Source organism: Aspergillus uvarum, assembly GCF_003184745.1.
Source record: "Aspergillus uvarum CBS 121591 unplaced genomic scaffold BO82scaffold_42, whole genome shotgun sequence".
In the NCBI taxonomy this organism is placed as follows: domain Eukaryota; kingdom Fungi; phylum Ascomycota; class Eurotiomycetes; order Eurotiales; family Aspergillaceae; genus Aspergillus; species Aspergillus uvarum.
Genome location: NW_020291339.1, coordinates 136,468 through 154,981, shown reverse-complemented (window position 1 = coordinate 154,981; position 18,514 = coordinate 136,468). Strand labels below are relative to the sequence as shown.

At 51.6% G+C, this 18,514-nt stretch overlaps 6 protein-coding genes across 6 annotated transcripts; 4 read left to right on the top strand and 2 right to left on the bottom strand.

Moving 5' to 3' along the window:
• Positions 1–3,629: 3,629 nt before the first annotated feature.
• On the bottom strand, positions 3,630–4,408 carry BO82DRAFT_124042 (uncharacterized protein). The gene has a single exon (XM_025629907.1). It carries the CDS (start codon positions 4,260–4,262, stop codon positions 3,813–3,815), a length of 450 nt encoding a protein of 149 aa, XP_025490027.1. The 5' UTR covers positions 4,263–4,408; the 3' UTR covers positions 3,630–3,812.
• Positions 4,409–5,119, top strand: BO82DRAFT_124043 (uncharacterized protein). The gene is made up of 2 exons (XM_025629908.1): positions 4,409–4,846; positions 4,905–5,119. Exons 1-2 carry the CDS (start codon positions 4,554–4,556, stop codon positions 4,945–4,947), a joined length of 336 nt encoding a protein of 111 aa, XP_025490026.1. The 5' UTR covers positions 4,409–4,553; the 3' UTR covers positions 4,948–5,119.
• Positions 5,120–5,730: 611 nt separating this feature from the next.
• On the top strand, positions 5,731–7,302 carry gfsA (glycosyltransferase family 31 protein; the record flags this gene model as incomplete). Its single annotated transcript, XM_025631601.1, has 1 exon — positions 5,731–7,302. One exon carries the CDS (start codon positions 5,731–5,733, stop codon positions 7,300–7,302), a length of 1,572 nt encoding a protein of 523 aa, XP_025490025.1.
• Positions 7,303–11,662: 4,360 nt separating this feature from the next.
• On the top strand, positions 11,663–12,585 carry BO82DRAFT_403924 (MADS-box domain-containing protein; the record flags this gene model as incomplete). The annotated part of the gene is made up of 3 exons (XM_025639410.1): positions 11,663–11,911; positions 12,108–12,242; positions 12,307–12,585. The coding sequence occupies 3 exons, from the start codon at positions 11,663–11,665 to the stop codon at positions 12,583–12,585; spliced, it is 663 nt and encodes a 220-aa protein (XP_025490024.1).
• A 1,646-nt stretch (positions 12,586–14,231) lies between these two features.
• BO82DRAFT_433830 (DUF803 domain protein) lies at positions 14,232–16,503 on the bottom strand (the record flags this gene model as incomplete). The annotated part of the gene is made up of 4 exons (XM_025640908.1): positions 16,219–16,503; positions 16,017–16,154; positions 15,852–15,944; positions 14,232–15,794 (listed from the first exon to the last, which is right to left on the bottom strand). The coding sequence occupies exons 1-4, from the start codon at positions 16,276–16,278 to the stop codon at positions 14,232–14,234; spliced, it is 1,854 nt and encodes a 617-aa protein (XP_025490023.1). The 5' UTR covers positions 16,279–16,503.
• A 120-nt stretch (positions 16,504–16,623) lies between these two features.
• Positions 16,624–18,310, top strand: BO82DRAFT_356027 (H(+)-transporting V1 sector ATPase subunit E). The gene is made up of 4 exons (XM_025635608.1): positions 16,624–16,714; positions 16,857–17,047; positions 17,141–17,652; positions 17,755–18,310. Exons 2-4 carry the CDS (start codon positions 17,015–17,017, stop codon positions 17,903–17,905), a joined length of 696 nt encoding a protein of 231 aa, XP_025490022.1. The 5' UTR covers positions 16,624–16,714; positions 16,857–17,014; the 3' UTR covers positions 17,906–18,310.
• The last annotated feature ends 204 nt before the right edge of the window (positions 18,311–18,514 follow it).

The following is an 18,514-nucleotide window of genomic DNA, read 5'->3' as shown; positions in this document are numbered from 1 at the left end:
GAGATGGAAGCAAGCTCCGTGGCACACTCGTGGCCGGAGCACTTGCCGCACTGGACCTGTTGTACCTGAATGTACCTGAATATGTGCTGTACATGTACTTGTGCCTGCTTTTCAACCCCGAATTCAAGCCAGCAAGCCGCACACCTTGTCTCCCCAATGCGTATCTGACTTTCTCTCCTTTCCAAAAAAGATAACAACCGAAGTATCCAGGCATCCTCATCCTTTCTACGCGGGTGTCTACACCCACCACCGCTGGCACCACATCCAACCCAAACCCACGAAATCAGAACACCACATCCCACGAACCGAACTTACAAAGGCTCAGACTACCTCAATCACATCCTCTTTTTCTCCCGCACCCTCAAATCAACTGCGCCATGGTAGCATGCAGGAAAGCAGAGACCGGCAGTAGGTGTAGAAGAAACCCCTCAAAGAGGGAGAACAAGTGGGCCGCGCACCCTCCCGCGCCCCCACGTTCGATCACATCTGAAACACGCTGTCTTTCGATAGTCGGCTCGCCCGGCGGCCCAAGGGGGCGGGACTACCGTACGTACTCATTTCCTGAGTAAAACTTGCTGAGTATGGGCTGGGAGTTCCTTGCCCCAGTCCTTTACTGAAGAAAGGTTTTCTTTTTTCTGGGAGGAAGAAGTAGTAATTTTTGCATGTTCACCGGCTTGCTGGCTCGGCTGGTGTATGGTTCAGACGGGGTGATATGGATGTAGATTACCTAGCTGGGTAGAGAGGAGGTTGGAGGAAGTACGGGAGGTTGGGAATGCCCTCACTTGGCTCGATCGTGGCGGGATATGCCATCATGGATATAATATACTCATAGATTGGTTTTGGTAACGGGGTGGTTGGGAGGTTGAGTACGTGTGCGTTTGAAATCGAGGTCATATACTTGTTGTTGTTCGTGGTGGACGGGTGGGTGGGTGGTTAGTTGGCGGAGATGCTCTACACTGTACGGAATACTCCGTATGAGGTTAGTTAAGGCTCCATTAAGGTAATGAGTACTGCCGGGAAGCTGCATGCATTACGTCGTTGGCGGAACAGACTCCGTGGTGTCAAGGTGATACTGAGACCCTTTCTCGCGAGAGTATGCGTTTATGCATGACACCCACCAGGTTTGGTGATTGCTGGCAGGAGGGAGGAAGGTCAAAAGGCCCGGCGGATTGGCTACGTACTGCTAGAACGACGACACTCTATCGACATGCTCGGTAGTTGATGACTATGAGCAAGTCAATGAGTGTGCCGATCATCCTTGTAAAGGGGCGCTATGCGACAAGCGACACACTCTACAATTACTCTTGACGAACCACCAAGAAGTCCAAGAATAGCGAAAGAACATCGTCCATCGTCCCGTACTTCCAAGTTGGAAAAGTCCCGTTTTCCGATCCCTCTTCGATGGCAATTGGCGCGGGAACCCGGACCCTTGGGGAGAAGGACAGCCTGAGCCGTTTTGGACCCTGAATGGGAGAACCGGCGAACACTAGTACGGAGCGGAGATGGAAGATTGTGAAAGCTGTGGATCGATTGCCAACTGCCCTTGATGTCATCGTTCACGGGGGGTGCAATGGTGCTTGCCCATCTGCTTTTTTATCCCGGGGTCCATTTTTTTCTTCCTGTCCGGATGTGGAAAAAGCGCGTTTGTCGACAATTGAGCAGCCGCCCATGCTTCCAGATTTAGCGATGGGGTTCTTGACTGTCAGTGGGGGGCGCTTGTCTTTGTTCAGGATTGATAGACCGACAGCTGGGAACCGAGCGGCCACAATTGGTGTGAAGTTAGGGGGGAAGGGGGAGATTCTTTTCTGCCCTTGGACTTTGCGTAACCTGTACGATTATTTGGGGATTTGATGTATGTACTGTGGAAGACAAATGACAGAACTGTTGTCTGCATGTGGTCTGACATGTCGGAGACCCGGAGAGACCTGCTCAGGACAGTACATCAATCGGGGGCCAGCAAGATAGATGATGTCTGTACGAATCGTCAAATTTTCCAGGGTCCCTGACAGCTGCCAAGGCTGGCGTTCAAGCTTAATTACCCGACATTGGGTTTTGGCGAGTCGACAATAGCCACCCGCCCAAGGGCACTGCAAAAGAGGGAATGACCTTGTAGATCGTTTTTTTATATCTGTCGTTGTCTATCTCACCGCGAGTGAAGATGGTTAAGTTTGGTCTGCAATGTTCCCCCAGAACCAGCCGGCTATGCGCCCAGGTGACTGAGAACGCATGCGGTTGCACAACAGGAAAAGTTCCATCAATGAAGAATCAGTTCGTAAGCGCAACAGTACGTAGTCCGTGGCAGGTCGCTGGCGTACACGCGTCCAGACAACAGGCTCCGAAAGTCTGCTGTATATCATTGGACTCTGGTTCTTCAGGTTTCATGGTTTCGACTTGCTGATCGCGATCCACTATGGCCAGAGTACGAGTACCCGTACTGAGTAACTGCCACCAGGTACGGAGACATGGCCAGGATTCTCGGAGGCGAATCCTCTGGCCCTGTCAGCCCATTACCGATACTCCTTCCTCTGTGAGGCTCAAGGCTGGGTGTCGTCTTGTTTGCCACTGTGCCGCGCCGCAGTCCGGCGGCGACACGGCCGGGCGGGGAGGGGCCATTGTTGTAAGGCGCTCAATATGTGGCCGGAGAAATATCCATGGTTACCTGCTATAGATAGAACGTTCACATTGACAAGGTGCCAGGTAATCAGTCCACTTTTCTTGTCCCTTGGATGTGGTTCTTCCAGGTACAGTGTACTCGAGTACGATTCTACTGAGTAAATCATACTCGGAGCGGGCGTGTATGTGACGGAAGACCGAGTGGTAACAGATTGAAGAGGGCAATATTGAAATGATCCTCCAGTCCCTACGCAATAACGGGCACCATGGAATGGTAGTGGTGGTGGTGGTGGTGATTAGTGCTGAGTGTAATCTGACTGGCCTATCGACAGTCGGGAATAGATAGAATAGATGAAATGTTGCTGACGGGCAATGAGACTAGTTTCACCTTTTGCACCTTTGCACCGTTGCACCTTTGCACCGTTGCACCTTTTCACATTTGCCTACTCAGTACTCTGTAATTCCACATCAACAGGGCAAGATGATCAACCTGATGGGACACGCGGCCCGTGGGGCTACTGGACCATCCCCCTAACAAGTCGCCCCTGAGTGGCTGGGCCGGCGGGAAACTGCACGCAGATCCAAAAGGGCGTTGCACCAAACACGCTCATCCCAGTCTTAGACTACTGAAATTGGCTTCCAACATGCTCTGTCTGTCTGACTGTCTATCGCGCATTCTGACACTCACTGGTATTTGTTTTGCAATCTTTTTTTTACACTATAATCTGTGGGGGTGTTGAAACACCCTGCGTAGAAGAAGCAAAAGAGAAGCAATCTTGAACCTGCAGCCACCGACTCATTGATGCATTGCTAGCAAACCTTGAAAAGAGTCAAGCAAGGCGAAATACGATAACGATAAGAATAGAAATCAGAACATTTTCACAGAACGGCAGTGGCTGCGCTTTTCACGAACTCACCACTGGAACATTCCGAGAAGCCATCGCAACTTAACCCTTCCCCCTTCCGGGATGGAGCGAGCAACAATAGAAAGGCTCATTCTTATTGTCCGCCACCCACGATCTCCCCCCTTTCCATTCCCCAAAAAAAAGACAAGCTGTCACCTCAAGGCTCCCATCATCTGATACTTAACTTTCTTACCGTTGTTCTGTAACACGGGAGAGCCCGGGTTTGGGATAGATAGAGCGGGCGATCAACTGTCTGAGATTTCTCGGCGTGCACGTTGACGACTACGCAATCGATCAGGGATCTCGAATGTCGAGGGCAACTGCACTAAGCAGCGTACGCACATCCTCTGTACCAGTGCTCATACATGGTGCATATGTACTATGTTGCGAACACAATCGGCCTCTCGTGCCATAGTGGGCCACATCACGACATCTGTAGAGAATACCCGAGAAACACGAGGAGTTTAGAAAAGAACAGGTGGTCTTTATTCGATCCGGCTGGTCGGCTCTCTCCGGTGGTTGACCGGTTGATTCTGCTGGTGGGAGAGCTTTTTCTAATCTGTATCTGTATGCATGTATGTAAAAAAGGTGCATTGAGGGTCTCGGAAGGATTGGTGGACGGGGAGGACCTGGGGAAGTCAAGTGCATTGACGGTTGTTGGAAACATGCCATCCATGGACTACTTTTATCTATCACTTTCGTCTTGTCAATGTCAATCTCTCCATCAGCGATAGACATGACCATGGATGTATCGGCTTACGAAATCGTGGGCATCAACGTGTCTTGAGGACTGTAGAGTGAATGGCCAGGGTCCTGCAATGGTAATTGGTATTGAAAAATACGGCCAGGCACCGGACGAGGAGTGGGGGGAGCAGCAAGAAGGACCCATCCACCATCGCCAATTCTGCCTCTATTCTCGAGTCAGGATCTGCACCAGAAGCAGCAGGCAAGAAGGCTTTTGACCTGTGTAGAAAGGAGCTCATTAGAAGGAAGCGAGAAGAAAAGACCGTGGAGTTTTATACGGGCGGAGCATTGATGCTATGTAGAAACGGATGTAGATTACACTATTGCGGGAAGGTGCCAGAGAGGAAGAGGATAAGAACCACTTCACTATTGTCTCAATCTGCCCCTCACAGTTCTTTCCTATCTGTCTGGCTATCTGGCTGTCTCTTTTCCTCCTTCTCACACAAGCACACACTCTCGCTTCTCTTCCACTTGACCCTGCAGTGCAACCAAGAACAATACGATAGTTGGGGAGAGAATCCCGACGAAACTGAGACCCTCAAAACCGCATTGATTGGTACAGGATATCAAAAATTGGGTAAAGGGTAATTTCCAGCGACGGGCGAGCAAGCTTATTGATTGCGCGTTAATTTAACTCGGTAGGGGGAGGGGAAAAAAAAAAAAAGAGAAAAAGAAAAAGAAATAGAAGTGCAGAGACTCAGAGAGAGTGGAAAAGCTTTGGCCCCATCGAAACCCAGCCCGTGGTCCAGTTCCAATCTTCGGCATTCCCACTTGGGACCCAGCTAGAAGTAAACTAACCTAACTAAACTAATCTAAAAGTTGCCTGTCGTTCGCTCTCCTCAACTCTTCAGACGGTCCGACATTCGCTCTCCTGTCTTCCTTCAAGTCTCGCTCTTATTATTCACTTCCAAGCGCCCCTCCTCCTCCCTCTTTTCTCCTTTTCCCTCCTCCGTCCCGCAACACTCGACAATCAACAATCTCCTCCCTCCCCTCTCCCCCTCCTCCTTCTTCCTCTCATCCTCTCATCCTCTTCCCTTTGGTGGGCGCATTTGTCCAGTTGTGTTGGTGGACTCGTTTTCCCGTCCGCGCGATTTACCCTTTTGGCCACTTTTCATTATCGCCTCAACAACTTCGCTGTCCCTGCGACTTTCCCTACACACAGTACCTTCTATTCTGGCTCAAATCGCCATCTCTGTGACCGTGTCGCAGGTCTCGACGCTTCCAGCCTTTCGTTGACAGTCTCTCCAGCAGTAGAGAATACTTTGGTCATCTATTCGCCAATTCCCCTCGTTGCAGCAATTTACCGCCCGACCTTCGCTTCTCCCAACGATTGTTGACGAGATTCGAAATCGGTGACGACGACGACGCTCTCTTCACGGGCCGTTTTAATATCACGAAATAAAGCCTAATAATCAAATTCTGTGGCATCTGTTTCATGTTCAAAGACTACGGAACAAAGACCCCGAAAATGCCGGTGTTTCGCATGAAAACAGCGGTTCCGCTGATTGCCCTTTTCTCAATCGCCTTTTTCTTCTGGTGCGTTGAGCGCTTCGATCGGGCGGCTTTCTTGCGTTTCAAGCAGCCGGCCGATCACGTCGCTGGAACAACCTCGCCTCAAATTCAGCTACAGCCTACGTCGCCCTCGACGAAGTCCTGCGATGTCGACCCTAATATCCAGCCTCCTCTGCCTATGGCTGAATGGCTCCCACGCAAGAACTACACTCGTGCCTATTTCCGTCCTCACCATGTCAGCCCCAAGGCCGAGTTCAGCTCCTTGGAGAGCATCGAGGTTCCCGTTCTTCCTCCTATGACCGTTATGGAGCGCGGTATGATCGTCTCACCCGACAACAAGGAATCGTCCCTGCCTTGCCCGCCCATCATTGATGTTAATGTCGCCGCTGATCACGAGGTGGACGAGACTGACAAGCTTCTTTTTGGTCTCGCCACCACTGCCGACCGTCTCGATCGCCTGCTGCCATCCCTCCTCTACTCCTACGGCAACACCAAGGTCGGATTGATCGTGCTTGTTCCCGATTCTGACGACGACATTCCCAAGCAGGAAACTTACTTCCGTAACCGCGGTCTGGATTTGACCCTCATTCAATCCCCTCTCGATTTCACCGCTCGTTACTTCGGTCTTGTGCAGGCGTTTGCGGAACACATCAAGACTAAGCGCCCTCAAACCCAGTGGGTCAGCTTCATCGATGACGATACCTTCTTCCTGTCTCTCCCCACGGTTGCCGAGGAATTGAAGCTCTTTGATGCGAGCAAGAAGCACTACATCGGTGCTCTGTCCGAGGCTAGCTGGCAGGTGGACACTTTCGGTCACATCGCTTTCGGCGGTGCTGGTGTTTTCGTTTCGAAGCCGCTGCTCGATGTTTTGGTGGACAAATACGATGAGTGCCAGTCTTGGGGCGAGCAACCGGGTGATCAGAAGCTTGGCCAGTGCATTCAGCGTTACGGAGACACCCCCCTTACTCTCTGGCCCTCTCTCTACCAGATGGATATGAAGGGTGAAGTCGATGGTGTGTACGAGTCTGGTCGCAAGATCGAGTCTCTTCACCACTGGAACAGTTGGTACACCAAGGACGTGGTCAAGATGACCACTGTGGCTGCAGCTGCAGGTCGCCGCTCAGTTCTTCGCCGTTGGGTCTTCGATCAGGAGGAGATCGTCAACAATGCTACTGGACGGTCAACCCGCACCTTCTGGGTCTTCACCAACGGATACTCACTTGTCAAGTACACTTACGATGAGAACACCCCCGATGATGCCATTAACTTCGACCATGCCGAGAAGACTTGGGAAGAAGACCCCCGCGGTTATGAGGCCCGCCTCGGTCCTCTCCGCTGGAGGGATCAGGACGGTGTCACCAAGGACCGTTGGTTGTTGCGTGAAGCCTATGTTGTGGGTGACAATGTTCACCAGTGGTATGTGCGTGAGGAAGATGAAGGCCACAGCGTGATCGAGATTGTCTGGCTCGGTCCTAAGGGCGGTGGCGGTGCAGGCATCAAGGACTTTGCTGTTCGCAGACAACACTGAGCCTTGAGATCAGACAATCAAAAATCATATGAATGAAACTAAGGCTGGTCCTTGGAATCTGCATAGCTTCTCTTCTTGCACATTTTTCATTCTCTTTATTTATTATTTTGCTGTTGCTTTTCCTATCTCTCTGTTACTCCTCCATCAACACCTTTGCTAAATTACTTCAAATGCCGACGACGATATAGCTGAAAACAAGGACGGACGTATAAGGGATCCGATTGGGTGTATCAACTCTTTTCCCGGAACCCTGACTTCCTTCGGCATTTCTATTCTCTACTGATTGATCATTTGTTTCATACTCGGCGTTGTCATTGGCGGAGTCAAGGAATGAGCGCGGTCGATCAAAGGACTGGGAACTGGTGGTTTTCAGCGGACGAGAAACTCGGGGACTATAGCTCGATCGCGGTCTCGCCTCAACTTGGTGGCTTGATCGAGGTATCAACCCAGACACTACTTACACTCTCTTTGTCTTTCCTTGTCTTTTTCATCGTGATGTTCGAGGCTTCATCCTTCTTGATGCATACCACTTGTAGAAATAGAACTTTTTCCGATCTCCTCACGTCTCCTTCACCACGGAGTCGCAGTTAACGCTGGTTTGTCTTTTGCTTTTGTCCTGGAGATTAGCGCATGTCTTGTGGTGGGTGTTGTCCTGGCCGCATATTACGAATCAAGTCTTGGATCTGTCTTTCTAGGCTCCCTGGTATATACAGTTATAGAATTGCTGGATAATTGTCAAGTTAGTTCCTGGACTGATTTTCCCTGTGTCGGTTAGACGAAGTATAGCAGCTGTCGACGTTTGTCGCAGGTTCTCGAATGCACTCTCTGTCTATACTTCAGCAGCCTATTAGTTCTAGCTCCTCTCCAGCAGTGTCCAGAAGTACAGTCTATTGTCATAGAAGGCTAGCACCACACCACGGCCTCACCCCATCCCCCCCCTCCTTTTCCCTTTATCGCCTAATAGGTCCTTAAGCGAATCCCAAAGAACATAAATATTGCCCCAGTAATATCTATAATCCACCACTAAGTGTATATCCTCTCCCCATTGCACAGGATGATATGACCTCAAGTGTGTGTGTGTGTGTGTATGTCCTTTGACTTTCCAGTTTCCCTTGAACTTTACCCAGCACATTTCCGCGAACGTCAACCGCACAGCCACTTGTTTTTTTGTGTGTGTGTGTTTGGTCTGGGACAGGCAGGCGGGCGATTTCAACCCGGAGGAACTGGAGCCTATCATTGTTTTGGGGGAAGGTAGGCAAGGACACTGTGAAGGGGGAGGGTATTGGTTCCGGGGTTTGGTTTGTGGGTGGGTGATATATGTGATTTCATTAGATTTTTTGGAGGTGGCGATGAGAACCTGATCTTGATTTCTCGGAGCTGAGGTTTGTGGGCTTGATGAGGTGAGGTGTGTACTGGGATGTATATATGGGGCCCTGGGGATTGTGGGGTGTAGGTTCCAGGGTGGTTATCTACTGGGTGGTTGTAGTATGTCTCCGTCGCGTGGGATATACTTAAGCCAGATGAATGGGGTGGAGATACGCTTCTCTCGTGGTTGTGGGGCGAGTAGATTCCCAGGCTCTCTTTCTCCAGTGGATCTGCGGTATGCTCGGATGGGTTATTGATATTGAGGAGGTCTGGGGTGCTTGGAGCTTGTTAGGAGGGGCTTGGGGCGATAGTCAATCTACTTTCCATCTATTCGCTTATCATCTTTGTTTTCCGGTATATGATGAAATGGTGATAGCTATATGCTATGCAGGTGGTCAAGAGGTCAATTTGGACCGGCGGGTTTATTGTTCTCTTTTCTTGTGGGAGTTAGTTATACGTTTTAGTCAACCACCCAAAACGCCATGCCGTGGATGATGGGTCCAATTGGAAGCTCGGAACGCCTAAAAGCTTGACCTTGGATCCTATCATATGCTTATGCTTATGGCTGCTAAGGGTGAGTGGGTGAGTGAGGTGTGAGGTGTGATGAGGGGTTGGAAGTAAGTTTGGTGGGGAATTGGGAAATGTAACCCTGGAGCTGAGGCTTCGGTTTCTTTTGGCTTTAAGATCGATGTTGTTACTGGAAGGTTGGGATTGGATGGAGGGAAGGTGTAGTAGAGGGGGAGTTTGATGCTTGCTAGCTTGCTTGCTTTACTGTTGCATCTTGCTGGTGTCTATCTTTTTATGTGCTTTTTAATGTAGAGAGTCAGAGCAGTAGGAGTTTTTTTTCTCTTGCGCCGTGACCGAGGGTTGGTGTGGTTGTAGATTGTCTCGTTTCATCAAAACATTGCGGGCATCAATCATGAGTCCGGACTGTCACCGTCATTCGGGTTGGATTTCCGCGGGGAAATGGATCCTGGGTATCTCGCACAGAACAGGTTTAGTTTTATCCTCTGACTTATGACTCTAAGGTAACCGTACAGTACTGATCAGGCGCAGCCCTACAAGGAAGGGGATCTTTTGTCGTTGGCGGTGGATCTTGCACGAGTTGGGAAAAGATGGTCCAGATTTCGTGTTTGTCAGGCAGTGTTGTGTTGTTGAAGTTGTTAGTCTAGTTGTCCACGCTGGTTTCCATCGGTTTCCTACGGAGGGCTGAGCACAGGGTACGGAGGCTTGTTCCAGTCTCTTCCTACTTAAACCTCTGGAATGTATGGGCTGGTTTCGGTTTCAAGGGATGAATGGGTGCTTACCTGCGGAGGACGTGTGTGGTCTCCGACTGGACAAGCTATTCGAGGACGGGGAAGATATATTATTGGTGCTGGGTGGGAATAATTGGGGCAATTATTGCTGATAGTAGGGCCTCAGGCTGCGTGCGTTCCCCTGTGAATCCTCTGCAGTCGGTGGCTATTCTTGGATCCCTGCATTTCCAATGCTGGTGTCCGAGGTATACCGCTGTAGTTGGGGCGTTAGGTAATAGTTATGGTCGGTGATGTATGGGCTATCAATGATAGAATATTGTTGAAATGTGTCAGTGAGTGTTGAAGAGGGAGACGGCTGGCATGGTAGGTAGTTACAGGAAGTAAGTCATGGCTGACTTGAGTTTATAGGGTTGCATGCATGCGAGAGCACCACCCGGGGGACAGGCGGCAGTTCAGTAGTGACAGTCTAGTTAGTGTAAGGATGGAGTTGGTGTATGCACTTTCCCTCCCTCCAAACTGTAGAAGTTTCTACCGAGCTGGCGAGCTGGTTGGCTCGCTGGTGGATTTTGGACTGAGAGCGAAAGAGTACCTAGCAGGTACGAGGGTGCTACGCAGTCAGAACAAGGCGTCTGCAGGTCACTGGCTGGTCTCTCTGCGTCTCGGTGGCACAATTGCTAGGTCTGTAGTTTAGTATTGAAAGTGGTAATGTTTTGGTTTTGGGGGCGAACTGCCCGCGCGCCGCTCCCCGTACTAGGTGCGTACTGGGGTTTACCGTACACGGGAGGAAGCACCGTTGAACCTGGCCGGGTGGAATGCGATTCTGAAGAAGGGCACATGACCATATCTGAAGGACTAAGGCAACTAAGTTGTTGATCGATGTGATGAGCTTGAAGCTTGACAACTCAGAGCCCTTGAGTTCTACTGGAATTGCGAGTGTAGCTATTGACTACACACGACAGTGTCCACGGTCGGCTCACTAGATTCCCTTTCTGGATGGGAGGGAAACCAGCAGACAAAACAGATACGGTAATAAAATTTCGGGTGGGGAATGTGAGTTGGCCTCTACAATCGATTCCCCCAATGCCTTACTGCGGCTGCGCCAATAGACACTCGGGCCAAGAGCCAGGCTTCCCCACCGTCGGGTCTGGACACCGCCCGTAACGTGACGGAAAGATTGGAGCCAAGTTTGGGGTGTGTGGTGGATGAGTACCGATGCGTTGCGGGAGAGCGACTCTGCAAGATGAGGTAGAGGCTGAGGAAGAGGAGTAGAGATGACTTGGAGGTACAGTGAAGATCAGTGGGCAAGTAAGGTAGTCCTGAGTAACCCGAAGTACCAGTTTTACAAAAAGGGATGGAAGCTTCGCCATGATGGATGGGAAGAATGCATCCAACCATCAGCCAGCGGTACGAAACCGGTTCCCGGGGGTACGATACCACGACCACATCCACGTGACTGACCGCCTGCCTGTCCCAACCGGCACTTTGCCTTCTTCGACCTTCTCCTCACTCAGTCGCTCCCCCCCCGTTTCTCTTTCCTTCTCGTCCTGAACCCAAACCCTGCGAAGCAAACGCGTTACTCGATTTGGTCATTCTCCCTCCCCCTCAAAAGCATCATTCCTCTTTGGGCATTTGTCTTCACGTCCCCCAGTATCTTCCTTCCTCACACTACTCTCTCAAAGGAATTCTTTTTCGTTCAAGTTTCCACCCCCCTTCCCCCTCTTGAACCACCTCATTCCACCATGGCCGACATCACCGCCGTCGGTGAAGAGAACCCTTCTCCTACTCAGGACGACCTGCAGCAGGCCGCCGGTAACGGCGCCGCTGACAACCGCGGCACCAAACGCTCTCGCATGAGCGCTGCCGACGACGACGACGATGATGATGACAAGCCGGGTCGCGAGCGCAGAAAGATTGAAATCAAGTTCATTCAGGATAAGTCGCGTCGCCACATCACCTTCTCCAAGCGGAAGGCGGGTATCATGAAGAAGGTACGTGCTTGCGCGTCTCAGCCCCCATCAACCTCTTTTTTTCTTCGATTGTTTGTAATTCCTGTCGATTCGCGACTCCTTGTTCTTTGTCGCTACATTGCCTTAAGGTCTTCCGCATCAATGCGTGATGCTTGCATGAAGTCATTGTCCCCATTTGCTTGACCAGTACTGACGCATCATCGCGGTCGCAAAACAGGCATATGAACTCTCCGTCCTCACTGGTACTCAAGTACTGCTTTTGGTCGTGTCTGAGACCGGTCTCGTGTATACTTTCACCACCCCCAAGCTTCAACCATTGGTGACCAAGCCGGAGGGCAAGAACCTGATTCAGGTGAGTGGCGTCCGCTAATGTCTCGGTCAATTGAGTCCGATTGACTCACACTTCTCCATTGCAGGCCTGTCTCAACGCTCCCGATCCGACCGCCAATGAGAACGGCGTCGACGCCCCGGAGGTGCCTGCTGAGACCCCCGAAGATGTCAGCCACGCCAATGTCAACCCTCAGCAGCAGAACATGCCCCGCCCTGCGGGCATGCACCCCGGTTACATGACGAACGAGCAGCAGCAGCAGATGGCCTACTATCAGAACCTCCAGCAGCAGCAGCAAGCAGGTCAACAATATCCCGGTATGCCTGTAGGCAACCGGATGCCCCCTCAGCACCAGCCCACCGCATAAGCTGCGTGTCTTTGAGTCCTTCCCGCCGCGCGCTCTAAGGAACCTGAGGAGCCCAGGCAAGTTGTTCGCATCTTTGTCAAACATCAGCCCGCGCAACGCTTGCTCCTCCACGGCCTTTCTTTGATACCCAGACGATTTGTTCCCCCACCTATTTGGCACACTTCCGAAACCCAAAACCAGATTAAAAAATGTGAAAAATCCGGTCTACGCTGTATGCCAGAAAGCAATCCAGAATATCAAGAGGAGGGATGATTTCAATGTCTTTTTCCATACTCTGTATATCGTCGAACTGTTGGTGCTGCATGCAATCCGAGTCGCGCTGATCTCAGCATTTGGCAAGATCGCGTCTGCTATATTCGCCTTCCCTCCCGTTTCAACATAAATGCCAAACAGCCTATTAAGCAGAAAAAAAAAAAACTCAATTGAGAAACAGAAAAACACAAAAAAACAAACCCAAAGGCCAGAATGGATGATCGAATCATGAAGGATGCATTCCGAAATCTGGGAAAGGCTCCCAGGCAATAAATTGATTTTTCTTTCCTGTTTTCCCATTCATTCTACTAATGTCTTTCCTAGACGACTGCTGGGAAGTGGCGGTGTTTCTGGTGCTTTCTTCTTTCTCTCTTCTCTCTGTGTCCGTTGACCTTTTCCTCTTTTTGCGGGCGAAGTGGTTCTCTGTTAGCTCTGATTGTCGAAGTGCGTGTGTGAGTGTGTATGCGCGAAGTATATGTGTTCTTATCATAAATTGTCATTTCTTTTCTTTTCGAAACCCTATCATCCACCCATGCAGTGACCTAATCCCTTTTTACTTCCTTTTATGCAGTTCCCTCTCTTTCAGGAAGGAGTGGGCGGACCAATGCCATGTATGATCACTCCTTGAGATTCTCTTGCCATGATTAGCGTATCGTAGCGGTGGATTCCTTCCCTATCTTTCTCTTCTCAGGAATCTAATCTTGTGCTGGATGTATCCCTATGGGAGAATCCATATAGCAAAACGACCGATGGGTTGGTTGCTGCAGGGCGATGCGGTATAGTATACAGTTCCCGCGCCGGGCAGGTCTTCCAATGATGTCAGATCTTGATGATACCAGGGCCGGCGTAGCAACTAACCAACGTCAGTAGCAAATACGCAAGTACGGGAGAAAGGAATTTGACATGGTCGTATGATAGAGTGGGATCTGGGTGGGATGCTACACTACGGTATTGCTTTGGGGGAGTCGCTGGGTTATTGTTTGATATTAAGTGGGTATGATTGAGAGGAGTAGTAAAAGTGCTGAGTGGCCTTTTTTTTTTTCTTTGGGTAAGTGGATGTGGGATTGGCTCTAAGGGTCGATTGATAGGCGGTTGGTTGTCCACATATACTCTGGTTTGTTTTTTTTCTTGGGGGTTGTCTATCATGCAGTATTACAATTGGGGACGGAGAAGGCATAGCGCTCGTTTTGCTTGGGGTGTGAGTTGAGAACTGTGTATTGGTTATACAGTACTTCGCTATAGGAGGTTATATGGAATGTATGGATTGTTGTGGTTGTTGTACATTAAGTGGGAAAAAATAAGACTCGGTTGGGTCTACTGTTTGAGACATATATGGTGCTGCTGGCTGTCCAGTAGAAAGGTCTATGGGAAAGGGAGGTAGGAAGAAGGAATGACTATCGCTGCTCGAATGGGTGGTCTGGATGGGCCTCGAGGTCTGGGTCATGGTCAGACGGTTGGCGCCCCCGATTCGACGACGTCCAGCGAGTGAGGGTCTGTAGGCCTGCCCACGCTTGGCGGAGAGCTCTCCTCGGACCAGCGAGGAGGGCGCCCCCCTCACCCCTATCTGCACCGGGTGAGAGATGCATGGATCCCTGGTGGTGGTTGGGAGCAACGAGGCTGTCGCTTCGTTCGTCTTGCGTGCCGTACCCTGTGACCCGGGCCCCCCGGCCATTGGAGGTCCCTTGCCGGTGGAGAAGGAGCTGGCGGTTTTCCGAGGCGGGGGCCGATGTCCGCCGTTGTTTACGATCGAAGAGAGAGTACGGGTTGCGGCGCTGGTTCCAGGTAGGCGGTTGAGCCACAGGGTTGGTGCTGGAGCGGCGTGGCCCTCGGAGAAGACTATCTCGCAGGGTCGTTGCGCCACTCCGGCTGCGAGGTCGTGCTGCGAAGGGCCCAGCCGAGGCGCGTTTGCGCTGACCCGACCGCAAGGCGAACGCCGCGTATTCATTGTCGGAATCGTCGAGTTCGGCCCAGATGGAAGCAGGATCCACGTCCGCTGTCGACGTCGTCGAGTCCCGATGGCTCAGCGGTGCATGTAACAGAGGTAGACTGGGTGCCCGTTGGTGCGGGGTGCGGCGAGGAAGGTGAGCTGTTTGCAACAATGGCTCACGCTCCGATCCCTCCTCGCCGTCGAGTCCCAGGCCAATTGGGGATGTCGGAAGTTCTTCAAGGACGGCCAACCCTGGACCCAGACCGGTTTGCGTAGGCCCAGCCACGGCCACAGCGGCGTGACTGTCGATATCCTCTAGACGCCAGGACAGACAGAGAACTCCACTCAGGAGAACAATCGTCCCCAGCGCGATAAGTCCCGCGTGGAAGCCTCCGAGCTGGGACATTTGTTGGAAATAGACCAAACCATCTATGATAGCAATAATGTTATAGATGCAGAAGACAAACGGATACAGAATGCTGGTACTGCACAATTTCAACCCTCGATGGAGGTAGAAGAGCTGGGACAGAGCCAGCGCTATCATTGCAAGCAGAATGACCCATGATTGCCAGCGGTTGAATTGATTGACGCGATCCACGACGGTCCGAACCAGCAGCTCGACAGCCGATTTCGCAAGCAAAAGAGTGTGCGCGGACAGTATTCCGCTGATCATACCAAACGAAAGCCCGCGTATGAGGCGAACACGCCCCGGGGACATTTGCAGTGCCCGGTAAGAACCACGCGACCCCGTATGCTTGGACCGCGGCGGTGACGTAAGGAAATCGAGCAGTCTGGACCCTGCGTAGATAGCCAGCACCATCAAAGCTGTACCTCCCATCCAGAGTACGAAGTTTCGACGCTGCAAAAGCTGCAGAAGTTGATCAAGACTATGCGCCGGCTCTCCCAGGGCACCAAAGATTGCGATGAGCAGTGCACCAATGCAGACCAGAAGTGTGCCCACCAGAGAGTATCTTGTAAACGCTTCACCGAGGATCAGAGTGGCGAAGACGGTGTTGAAGACGAGACCGGACTGAATCGCGGGAGTTAGTGAGGCTCAGGGAGTGTTGTCGTAGGGCTAGAGACTGACTGCTTGGAGTGTTGAAAGTACGGGGAGCGGAAGGGTTGTGATTTGTATAGTACTGCCAACGATGTTCGCAACGACGAACATGAGCATACCCAGCTAGAAAGAGAAACGCGCTGTTAGACAATTGTGAAGCAATGAAGGGGGGGGGGAGAAATATGCGCTGCGCACCTGCCATCTTCGACGTTTGTAAGGCGGTCGACGTAAATCGTATGGGTGTTTCTCGTCCTCGAGGATATGCGACTTGCGTTGGAGGGTCAGTCCGATAGCTTGAAGACTGGTCGAGATCAGCCCGACGACGACTCCAACCTAGCAGGAAGAATGGGAGTTAGCTTCTCAGTAGTCAATCGCGAAAACCAAACCAATAACTGACCGCGACGCTCCCCTGAGGTGACAGGTCACCGAGATTGCCCATCGCGAAGGTTGTCCTCATGCATTGGCTGCTGAGCGGGGAACGAGAGACCAGGCACACATCAGACTGGGGAAGGACAGGCTAACAGTCCAGACTCCATTGTCTGACGGAGACGATGGTAAGGACAGAGGAGGAATCTAGGTGATAGATTTAGGCGAAGAGCAAGGAGCGAAGGGTTATTGTGTCGAGTAGAGAAGAAGGGAAAGGTAAGTTAAGTTAGTCGAAGGGGCAATTTGGGGCGGAGCGAGACGGAGCGAGACGGAGAGAGAGAGAGAGAGAGAGAGGGAGACATTGAAGAGTAGCCGCCAAGCTGCGATCCGATCAGCAGATCCCGCCAAGTGCGACGCTTGCTGCTGGCTGCTGGCTCTTGTCTCTTGTCCCTTGTCTGTTCTCCCTTCCTACCCCTCCTTTTTCAGGTCGCTCAACTACATTTTACATTCCGTACCTCTAGTTTCAGGTGAGTTCTCTCTTTCTGCGTGGTGGTTCCTCCTGACCCCCTCCATGCAAGTGTTGTTGGTGGTGGTGATACCGTACAATCACTATCAGTGCCGACCGGGAGTAACAAAGTGACAATCAGGCTGACGTTGGTCTCTTCTTAGTGCTCCACCCAGAAACACTCCTCCGCATCGGGAAGCTCGAACGGCCCTCAACATACCTACACACCGGCCTACCTACCTACCTACCTACCTACCATTAATCAATCTTTCGCTTGTACTTTGTTTTCCTTCGTTTGTGAAACTATCAATCCACCGTCACCATGTCGCAAAGTCATGCTCTTTCCGATGATCAGGTACGCAACCATTACTCATTTCCAACCCCCCTCCCCGCTACGGGGGCGACTGTCGGGTCCCCGAACTAACAACTCCCCCTCTTCTTCGAATAGGTTGCGGGCGAGCTCCGCAAGATGACGGCCTTCATCCGCCAGGAAGCGGTGGAGAAGGCCCGCGAGATCCAATTGAAGGCCGACGAGGAGTTCGCCATCGAGAAGTCCAAGCTGGTCCGTCAGGAGACCGCCGCCATCGACACCCAGTACGAGAAGAAGTTCAAGCAGGCCGCCATGTCCCAACAGATCACCCGCTCTACCCTCGCCAACCGTACTCGGCTGCGTGTCCTCTCCGCCCGCCAGGAGCTCCTCGACGAGCTGTTCCAGCAGGCCCGCGAGCAGATCTCCGGGATCGCGGCCAAGGATGCCGAGAAGTACCAGACCGTGCTGAAGGGGCTGATCCTCGAGGGTCTGTACGCGTTGAACGAGGACAAGACTGGCGTGCGCGCGCGCAAGCAGGACTTTGACACCGTCAAGAAGGCGATCGAGGAGGCCGAGAAGGAGTTCCACGAGACGGTCGGCAAGGAGGTCACCGTGGAGCTGGACGAGGAGGAGACCCTGCCGGAGGGATCGTGAGTCAACCCTCTTTGACTTTTCCTGTGTTTTTTTGTCATGTCGCGCTGTCTTAGTGACTTTCTTCAAAACTAACGTCTTCTGATTGTTATTACCAACAGTGCGGGTGGTGTCGTGATCGTGGGCGGTCAGGGCAAGATCGAAATCAGCAACACGTTCGAGGAGCGACTGCGTCTCCTGGAGATTGATGCTCTCCCCGCCGTTCGAGAGACGCTCTTCGGCAAGAACACCAACCGGAGATTCTACGACTAAAGTGGCTGGGACTTTTGGTTTGAATTAGCCCTTTAAAGAAATATCTGACCCTTGTTGTATTTGCTCCTCGTTGCACCTCACCCACCAACCCCCCATGTATCTATTGTACCTGTCGTTTCTTCTTCTCCCTCCCACTGAAGATCGTTCTAGCTCTGTATACAGGCCCTCCTTCGTCTTTCTGTTCTTCGTGTCTGTCTGGAGTTCAATTCGAGCCGAATGATGATTTTACGCTTCCCCACCCCCCCGTTCTGTGCTACTTCGGTGCCCGGTGCCTCGTGCCTACGGATTGTAAGCGTAGTGTGTGAATAAATCGTGTGTACGTGGATAGAGTTGAAATTGGATTGGACCCTGTGTTTTGTCTGGATAACACAGATTGTTCTATATATATAGAGAGGGGGCATGAACTACGAAATTCCTGGGAAACAGTACCTCCAGTAGATTATTGCTTGAAGAAGTGTGAAAGTTGCAACATTCCATGGGCCTGGATATCGATAGATTCACGAGGCCTTCTTGTTTCCACTACTGCTATCGCGCAATGTGGGGCAGACTCAGTGCTAGGATACTTTGATATTGGTGCTTGACAGACGCCATGAAGAGGACCGAGCAGTC

Excerpts from the sequence above, each read along its gene's own strand:
- BO82DRAFT_124043 (XM_025629908.1), top strand. The coding sequence starts at position 4,554 with ATGCTATGTAGAAACGGATGTAGATTACACTATTGCGGGAAGGTGCCA. Across the intron at positions 4,847-4,904 it reads TATCAAAAATTGGGTAAAGG|GGGGAGGGGAAAAAAAAAAA; the intron begins GTAATTTCCAGC and ends TTAACTCGGTAG.
- BO82DRAFT_124042 (XM_025629907.1), bottom strand. The coding sequence starts at position 4,262 with ATGGTCATGTCTATCGCTGATGGAGAGATTGACATTGACAAGACGAAA.
- BO82DRAFT_356027 (XM_025635608.1), top strand. The coding sequence starts at position 17,015 with ATGTCGCAAAGTCATGCTCTTTCCGATGATCAG. Across the intron at positions 17,048-17,140 it reads ATGCTCTTTCCGATGATCAG|GTTGCGGGCGAGCTCCGCAA; the intron begins GTACGCAACCAT and ends TTCTTCGAATAG. Across the intron at positions 17,653-17,754 it reads GAGACCCTGCCGGAGGGATC|TGCGGGTGGTGTCGTGATCG; the intron begins GTGAGTCAACCC and ends TATTACCAACAG.